The sequence below is a fragment of the Amia ocellicauda genome, chromosome 4 (assembly GCF_036373705.1).
Source record: "Amia ocellicauda isolate fAmiCal2 chromosome 4, fAmiCal2.hap1, whole genome shotgun sequence".
In the NCBI taxonomy this organism is placed as follows: domain Eukaryota; kingdom Metazoa; phylum Chordata; class Actinopteri; order Amiiformes; family Amiidae; genus Amia; species Amia ocellicauda.
The window spans coordinates 5,965,675-5,974,467 of NC_089853.1; the positions used below are offsets into that span (position 1 = coordinate 5,965,675).

Sequence of the window (8,793 nt, forward strand, 5' to 3'; positions counted from 1 at the left end):
ACCTCACTTCCGCTCTGCGCGGTTTTGTCACAACATTGCGGACTCCAACTTCCGGGTAGCGATGGCGGCCTCCCTGGCGCGTTTTGTCCGCGGAGGACTCGGCAGAAATCTTGGTTGTAAGTCAGCACTCGCAGGATGTTTATTATTATCTGGGCAGTTTTCATAAAATGGCCGTTTGGGAGACCGTGTTGTTCAGATGCATTTCGCGCAGTCGTGCTTTATGCAATGCTTCGCTTGCAGTTTCTCAATTCTGTATCTGGATGACCTTCCACTGCTGTGAATGAAGGGAAATTGCAGACACCCGCTTTTGTTGTATATTGTTAACAAATTGTGTTTTTTTTTTTTTAATGTTCTGTATTTGTTTCCACTGAACATTTCTAATACATCCTCGTATTTAAGTAACTGAAATTAGATTTATTACGAGAGTGCGTTTTAGATTGTCCATACTTTGCATGCAGATGAAGAATGCATGGAGCAGATATTACACAATAATAATAATAATGTGTACAGCGTTTTAAAATGTATAGCATTATAACTGATCTTGCTGTTGAATGTCTCCCAGTTGCCCACCGGGCTGCAGCCTTCGTGCAGGCGAGGTCTGAGGCGACAACCACAGACACCAGACGTGAGTGTTTATTTACCCGACAAACTATATTTAATCCTCTTCCTGAATTCTTTTATTTCCAATCAATAATACAATATCAATCTGTAGAATATATAATATTCCAGACTGTAAAGGAAAAAGCGTAACTGGTTAAACCCTTATGGGTGACTTCATATGTTGTGCACAAGGCTTTTTCAGTTCTTTGAAAGAGAAGATTCACAGTAGCATGACTGACAAGACTGCCCAACACCTAACATCGCGCATTTGGAGACTGGCAGGAAATGAGTGTCTTGTTAATTTAAATGAAGTGGTGTTTCCTCCCAGACAGTTCAAAGGATACAGCTTCCCCCCGCCCCCCATCACTGATTCCACTAACAAGATGAGGCTCTGAGAACTGAGGACAGGATTCCTGCTGCAACTGAACTAGTCATACAGTGGAAGTAGCCCTCAAGACTATTCATGCTTTTTAAATTGTAATATAATAATAATAATACTCTCTATATTCAGCTACTGTTCGACCCAAGGACCAAGTCACCCATAACCAGCTGGCAGCTTTTGGAGAGTACGTGGCCGAGATCCTTCCCAAATATGTGCAGCAAGTGCAGGTATGAGCGTGCGTCCAAGGTATACTGAGGTGTGTGTATATATATATATATATATATATACACACATTGTGTGTGTGTGTGTGGACTGTGAGTTGTGTTTTTTAAAGGCTGACTGTAATGTATTAGAATATAAGACGTAATTCTTTAACACTTAAAGCTTCCCATCTCTGATAGTTATGTATTTATAGTTTGTGAAAACGTCAAGGTTAAACAGCCAGGTCCAGGATCTGACCCTTGAGCTCGTCTCCTGGGGACAGGGAGACCTTTTTCCAGTGCTGCATCAATGGGAGTTAGAACTGGGTGGATACACTAGGTCCCAGGAGGCTCAGGTGATGCCTCTTTTCTGTACCTGTGACCGCAGGTGACATGCTTCAATGAGCTGGAGGTGATGATCCACCCCGAGGGCGTGATCCCCGTGCTGACGTTCCTGCGCGACCACACCAACGCCCAGTTCAAGAACATGACCGACCTGACGGCCGTTGACGTCCCATCCCGGCAGAACCGCTTTGAGGTACGAGCCGCAGTCGGACTCGCTCTTCCTCGGCAGCGGCCCGAGCTCCGGCCGCCATGTCGCTGAAGGACCCTTCCCTGCGGCCTGTTATCATAGGGATGTTTTTTGTGGACCCTGGATACTGGCATGTTGTTTTAACATGATTTTCACAGCCCTTCCCCCTGTCGTTAACTCTATAGGGACTTGTTTTTAAGTGTCTATCAGCAGCAGCCTTTTATTACGGATCTTTACACACAGGCTACAAACACTTAACCCCATTCTCGCCTCCCCGGATGCACAGTATGAATGTAAACCTTTTCAGATATGTATTCTGACCGTATGTCTCAGTGTTGTCGTCCTTTTAAGGGCAGTGCAAACCATTCGAAACATTGTAGCCCTCAGTGGACGCTTCCCTGCACACACTTCATTAAACCAATCACACGGCTCTCGTCAGCACGATTGACACACACCAGCTCAGACTCCCTTCTCGAGAGATCAGATGCACTCTGGCTCGTAGGGGGAATAGATGTCCAGTCGCCTCCTGGCTGTTTTACGCTGCGTATCCACAGAGAGTAACGCAGCGGGCAGCGACACAGGGTTTAATTGACTGCGTGATGCTCTCAGTACCTCAGTATCGTGTGTGTGTGCTGGTTGTGTTATAGCTCGTGTACAATCTCCTGTCCCTGCGCTACAACTCCCGGATCCGCGTGAAGACCTACACGGACGAGCTGACTCCTGTGGACTCTTCGGTGCCCATCCACCAGGCGGCCAACTGGTACGAGAGGGAGGTAAGAGAGAGGCGTCACTGGAGCCAGAAGCTCGGATGTTACTTCAGTAGGGATCTGCAGTCTTATTGGAGGTTTCTATCTTGGAATAGTGTAGATGCGGTGGTCCCCAGACCTCTCCACACTGCGGCCCGGCAATCTGTGGTATCCACGTGTTGTGGACCGCCAAACAGAACTGTACCGCCATCATAGAGTTAAAAAATATATAATTGCCAATTAAAAAAAAATGCAATATCTAATACAGAAGACTCAAAGCATTTTAAATTATTTTCTTCATATTTTATAGTTTATAAATATGCTGTGGACCGGTGCCATGGACCCACTAGTGTAGAGGTCTGGGAATTGGTTTATTTTGGCAGCATATTTAAATGGTTTGTATAACCCTGAGGACGGATTTTTTCATTATTATTTTGCTTTGTTTTCTTTCATCCCAGATTGAATCGTTTTTTGCTGTTACCTCTGCATTCATTTGTGACCAACTTCTCAATCTAGTGCCGAAACAGTGAAGCGAGTCGATCTCTGTATTGATACTTAGTGTTAACGGGCAGAACGTCGAAATCGATGTGGGTTCCTCTAGGAAATGAATATGCAGAATCAGCAGCAAGAGGACAGTTTTTACTGCCGGCTTTTATTTGTAATGCATGTTCTCAGAGACTGACGCTGCATGATTCTGGTGTCTTCAGATATGGGACATGTACGGGGTGTTCTTCGCAAACCACCCAGATCTGAGGAGGATCCTGACCGACTACGGGTTCGAGGGACATCCGTTCAGAAAGGATTTCCCTCTGTCTGGATATGTGGAGGTGAGAATCCATATTTAATTGAAGGGTCGCATTACTGTTGAAAAATACCTTCCCAGGACAGAGATGGAGACTTTTTAAACTCCCGGGGTGCTGAGTGTCTGTGCCGGCTTCTGTTCTCAATGACTTCTCTGCTCTGATTATTTAAGAACCTGAGAAAGTGTCCAATCGAGAGGAGGCCATTCGCCCCATCGTGCTCGTTTGGTGTCCATTAATAACTAAGTGATCAAGGATCCTATCCAGTCTGTTTTTGAATGATCCCAAATCGTCTCTTCAGCCACATCGCTGGGGAGTTTGTTCAGATTGTGACGCCTCTCTGTGTGAAGAAGTGTCTCCTGTTTTCTGTCTTGAATGCCTTGAAGCCCAATTTCCATTTGTGTCCCGGGTGCGTGTGTCCCTGCTGATCTGGAAAAGCTCCTCTGGTTTGATGTGCTCGATGCCTTTCATGATTTTGAAGACTTGAATCAAGTCCCCACGTAGTCTCCTCTGTTCCAGGGTGAAAATGTGATCAATTGAAGCCATTTAACTCTTTTCCCCTGGCCCTGGAAAGATTTTGGGGTAGCGCACCTGCTGTCAAGTCTATCACCATAGTCTTCTCTTTCTTTGAAACAACCTTGATCTGTTTCTCTTGTTCAGGTGCGCTATGATGACGAGGTGAAGCGCGTGGTGGCCGAGCCGGTCGAACTGTCACAGGAGTTCCGCAAGTTCGACCTCAACAGCCCCTGGGAGGTGTTCCCGGCGTACCGTGAGCCCAAGGATGCGGCCAAGCTGGAGGCCGGGGAGAAGAAACCCGAGAGCTAGTGGAGCAGCGGCCTGTGGACCCGAGGAGGGGACTCCGGCATGGCCACACGCGTGTGTGTCCTTGTGTTTCGGTTTAACCTGCAGGGGCTCGGCTGTTTCTCTGGCCTCTCGCTTAGTATTTATGTAAATAAAATATTAAATCTTCGATACCTAAAGCACTTTTGTCTCAGACTCTTGTTTTCCTGTGAGATATCTATGAATTTGACACCAAAGGGATATACAGGCATTGTAAACGAAACGCAACTGCCCAGCGATCGGCTGCTTCTGTAGTTAAGGCAGGTTCATGCCAGATGCTTCTTCCCTCTCTTAGACTTCATGAAAACTTGAGGACCATGTCCTGTGGCCCGGGGGGTTCTGCCACTGAGGCGAGGCCGTCCGCATGTGGATCTGCGAATGTGCTGTGCAGAATAGGACGGGGATGGGGTTGTTATATTCTATTCCAGCTCCATGTGTTTTGAGTTCATGCTTTGTGGTGAACAGATAATAGCAGACAGGTGTGTGTGTGTTGGTTCATCGGCAGTGTTGTACTAAAGGGGTTTGGGTGCAGCTTTTGATGAACACCCAGCATGGACTCTGGTCGCTTCTATCCACGACTATCCACAGGAGCTGCAGAAAGCTGCGTCACACGTGGGATTCATCATTGCTCTGTTTCTGCTTATTTGTGAGGAATTCCTCATTTGATTCCTTCTGAATTCCAGAAAGAATCATTCCGTTGGCTTCAGTCCGCTCTTTCCCTGGATAAACAGCCCGACTGGAATGCATGGCATTTTCACAGGAAAAAGTTCTGGATATATTGGCTTGTCTCTGGATCAGACGCTGAAAAGCCATCTGAACTGACAGGAAGTGAGGATAAATCTGCCGCTGGACTGAGGATCCACTCAGAGGAGGGAGAGGTCGTGTGGACTTCAGCATGGCTGTGCTGCTGCTCAGGGTCTGTCTGTGGGTCAGCCTGGGCCTGGCCACCCTCGGGGGATCCAGGAAGGACACAGGTGGGCTTGGTGCAGCTGCAGGTGTTCAATAGTGTGCAGGGCGCTCTGGAAATGCAATACCTGCCGGACTCCCGCTCGGAGAAGCGTCCGGGCCGTGACGTATGTATATCTAAGTACGACACTAGAAACTTTTAAAATAAGATTATTATACAGTAGCGCGTATTGCTGTAAAATACGCATGAAAACTTTCAACTGCATTGCGTGTTTTGAGAGAAAAAGCCGTAGTTTTATTAACGAAACGAACTCGTGTTCACATGCATTGAATATGGTTTGTAAACAAATCGGATAACGTGATTTGTATTATTCATTTTAGGTGTGTTAGTATTATTGGTATAACCTGCAGCTACACCGCCTCATATAGTCTTATTTGAATGCTATTATGGGGTTATTTATATGCACAAACACTTCATAAACGCTTGTATCAGCGGCTTACTGGCGACAGTAACAATCGCTGCATGTGTGTTGGGGGTGCATCTCTATATGACACGCGTTTTACCCAGTGTGTGTTGAACGCCTGCAGACTTTACCATTCCTGCACATGTGTTCAACTCATGTGATGTTGCGCACAGTAGCTGCTGGCATTCAACGCGTTAAATACGTGGCACATCCGTTACTGTACCTTTGAGATATTTTCAAACCACAGATAAATCATTTATACAGTCGGTTCTCAGCCAAGTTTGGGTTCTCCTCCCTTTTTTTTTTTGGAAGACAAGCGTTTTGATGGGGATTGATCGCACTTCAGTGTTTCTATGGAAGGATATTTTTCCTCCAAATCAAAAGTTTTTTGTTTGTTTTCAAACCATTGCAGAAAGCACGGAGGAGCCAGTGATATGAGCCAATCTGGCATGACATGAAGAGCGAGATGGGAATGCATGCAGGCTGGCTCGATGCACAATAGAGAAAGTGACTCATTTCCACAATGCCCACAACAGACAACAGATGGGATCAAATATCTACATATCTACCCATGTTGTATAAAACGGTCATCTCAGTGATGACATTATGATGTGCCATTATTATTCTCTCTCTCTCTCTCTCTCTCTCTCTCTCTCTCTCTCTCTCTCTCTCTCTACAGATTACAGATTTTCTCCAGTGCAAGGTCCTGCCACAGTAACCAAAGTAGTGTTTCACAAGTCTGTCAGTGACACCAATCTAATGTACGAGGTAATTATTTTTGAATTTTCTTAAAATATTTTATATTTTAATATAATATTTGATATCTTCTGTATTGCAGCAGGATAACTACTATTTGATTAATAAACACTTATGCTTGTCTCCCAGTAGGGGGTGCTATAGATAAACTGTTTTTTTTTCGTTGGACAGATGTTTCTTTCCACGTTTCTGTCTGTTTCATGTTCCTATTAGTAGACTATCAACATCAGTATTGATGAGTATTTGGCAAAATTTGGACCTAATTTCATTGATATCAGGGTTAACTCTTCATCATTTTATTTAGTGTCCATTTGTAATCCATATTTATATGAAGGTGTCACACAAATCATGTAATTCTTCTGTTTTTTATAAATGAATTTACAATGTATCTTTCAACACACTGTAAAAGAGACATCTGTGTAAATGTCTCTGTGATTTTGGACTCTTTGCATTATGAAAGTCCATGTTTATCCTTGAAGCATAACTTCTGTGCCAGGAAACCTTTTTAAAAGTTCAACAATGAAACATTAACGAGTCCCTAGTTTTGTCCTCGTTTTATAAGATAAACGAAACCGAATGGGGACTTTCTGAAATTCCTTCCTGGTGACTGGACCTTTCCCTGGAACGAACTGTCTTTCCCACTTCCTGTGTAAACACGGCTCTGGGTGCCGGTGCCAGAAGCACGGGACTAACACAGTCCAGGCTGGTCCTGTTCCACCCCAAGCTGTGTTTTCTTTGCCCCGGCTGCAGCGGGAGTTGTTTGGCTCTGAACACAATTTTCGGCATTGTAATTTAATTTCGCTCAGAGTTTAAAAATGCATCTGTAACCATTTCAATGTGGCCTCCACCCAGTCACGGGATATATACTGCACACAGAGGACTGGCATTGTTAACAGGGTCACACTGGTATGTGTGTGTGTGTGAGAGAGAGAGAGAGGGAGAGTGTGTATGTGTGAGAGAGCACGTGTGTGTGTTTGTGTTAGGACAGAGTCCCAGTGTGAGATGACACTTGAAACCAGAGGAAGCATTACACAGTGCTTGCCTGAATCATTAAATAAATAATCAAACAAACAGACGGAGACTCAATAGTGGTGTTCTGCCATTTCTGAAATCCAGTGCTGTGTGAAATGATGCTATGGAGTTGTGTCCTTCACTGTGAGGTACAGGGAAGGGGATTGTGGTCCATATTTCTGTATCTCATCTCATAGCGGAAATGCTGTCACACCCTCCTCTCAATTCTGTTCAAAGTGGAATTATTGTCATGACAAATGTGAGTGTGTTGCCAATGCATTTACAAGGATTAAACTGTAAAATGTTTTAATAATAAAATCAACACTTGTTAACATTATCCCTTAATAAACAGTATCTCCTCTATGTCCTGCTATATGTGTTTTTGCTTGTTATTAATTTCTTGGCAGACACCCTGACCCAGGGTACTTACAGTTGTCAAAATATACATATTTTACCAATATACTTAACAGATCTCTCTCTCTCTCTCTCCCCTGTGTGTGTGTCTGTGTCTGTGTGTCTCTGTGTCTGTCTGTGTGTGTGTGTGTGTGTGTGTGTGTCTGTCTCTGTATCTGTGTGTGTGTGTCTGTGTGTGTCTGTGGGTGTGTCTGTGTGTCTCTGTATCTGTGTGTGTGTGTGTGTGTGTGTTTTACCAGATCCTGCTGAGGGGGCTGGTGATAGAGAAGGACAACAACATTGTCCTGCAGGATGAGGAGCTGGCGTCCATGCGGCAGGGACGGGTCTTTGTGTCCCTCATCAACGACAACGTGCCCAAGAGCCGCGTCACCATGCAGAGGCTGCTGGGCCGGCTGCAGGCCGAGCGCTGGCCCCTGGAGATGTTCCACTTCGAGACCCTGGTCCTGGGCGCCGTCTACTCAGCCCACCAGGCGCGGCGGCAGAAGAGTGCGGAGGAGCAGGCGGTGTGGGGGGGCCTGCTCATGCAGCTGGTCAACACCACACTCCTGGACCTCCGCAAGACCCCCCAGCTCGGCTCCAACGCGCTGGGCACCTACTGAAACCCTCCGCCGGGTTTCATGTCCCACCCCAGCTCTTAATCTCGTCAGTGAGTTCATTATTTCGATTAGAAGTCTAATCGCCGGTCATTTCCAGGTCTTCATCCATCTGGATATGAACGCTGTCTGGCCCCCCAGGACTGGAGCTGCCCACCCGGCCCTCAGTGCTTTTTCTGTCTTGTCTGGTGATCTGCTTTCTGTCCAGTGTGTGTAGGCTGGTCCTGCTTTTCGCTGCCCCCCGTTTGACACCTGTGTCTTGAGGGTGGGAAAGTTGTCTCTTATTCTGCCGGTATCAAAAAAAAAAAAAAAAATCTGCGCTGTATTGAACTTGTACTTCCTGTACTGTTTCTTTATAAGCAGCTACAATTCTTCCCAAATTGTAAATCAGACTGTTGCTGTAACGTGGATGTCATCATGTGTATTGAAGATGCTAATGGATGTAATGACTTGCTAATAAATATGATAAGGTAAAATAAATAAAAGCTAAATTGTGTACTTTTTGATCAGTAGCTGTGTAGCCTTTTGTCAGTCGGTTTGTTTCAGGGG

At 45.5% G+C, this 8,793-nt stretch overlaps 2 protein-coding genes across 3 annotated transcripts; both read left to right on the top strand.

Annotated features, from left to right (window-relative positions):
* ndufs3 (NADH:ubiquinone oxidoreductase core subunit S3) lies at nucleotides 1-4,243 on the top strand. Its single transcript, XM_066700693.1, has 7 exons — nucleotides 1-116; nucleotides 563-625; nucleotides 1,112-1,209; nucleotides 1,571-1,720; nucleotides 2,362-2,487; nucleotides 3,168-3,287; nucleotides 3,921-4,243. The coding sequence occupies exons 1-7, from the start codon at nucleotides 62-64 to the stop codon at nucleotides 4,083-4,085; spliced, it is 777 nt and encodes a 258-aa protein (XP_066556790.1). The 5' UTR covers nucleotides 1-61; the 3' UTR covers nucleotides 4,086-4,243.
* A 519-nt stretch (nucleotides 4,244-4,762) lies between these two features.
* On the top strand, nucleotides 4,763-8,750 carry LOC136747660 (protein FAM180A). 2 transcript variants are annotated; one of them, XM_066700694.1, is made up of 3 exons: nucleotides 4,763-5,074; nucleotides 6,150-6,238; nucleotides 7,891-8,750. In XM_066700694.1, exons 1-3 carry the CDS (start codon nucleotides 4,996-4,998, stop codon nucleotides 8,248-8,250), a joined length of 528 nt encoding a protein of 175 aa, XP_066556791.1. In that variant the 5' UTR covers nucleotides 4,763-4,995; the 3' UTR covers nucleotides 8,251-8,750. The 2 variants fall into 2 exon arrangements, with proteins under 2 accessions (XP_066556791.1, XP_066556792.1); XM_066700695.1 differs by lacking the exon at nucleotides 4,763-5,074 and adding an exon at nucleotides 5,085-5,173.
* The last annotated feature ends 43 nt before the right edge of the window (nucleotides 8,751-8,793 follow it).

Bases quoted from the DNA above. Each gene is read 5' to 3' on its own strand.
- LOC136747660 (XM_066700694.1), top strand. From the start codon at position 4,996: ATGGCTGTGCTGCTGCTCAGGGTCTGTCTGTGGGTCAGCCTGGGCCTG. The intron at 5,075-6,149 runs GTGGGCTTGGTG...CTCTCTCTACAG, and splicing joins GGGATCCAGGAAGGACACAG to ATTACAGATTTTCTCCAGTG. The intron at 6,239-7,890 runs GTAATTATTTTT...GTGTTTTACCAG, and splicing joins ACACCAATCTAATGTACGAG to ATCCTGCTGAGGGGGCTGGT.
- ndufs3 (XM_066700693.1), top strand. From the start codon at position 62: ATGGCGGCCTCCCTGGCGCGTTTTGTCCGCGGAGGACTCGGCAGAAAT. The intron at 1,210-1,570 runs GTATGAGCGTGC...CTGTGACCGCAG, and splicing joins AATATGTGCAGCAAGTGCAG to GTGACATGCTTCAATGAGCT. The intron at 1,721-2,361 runs GTACGAGCCGCA...GTTGTGTTATAG, and splicing joins CCCGGCAGAACCGCTTTGAG to CTCGTGTACAATCTCCTGTC.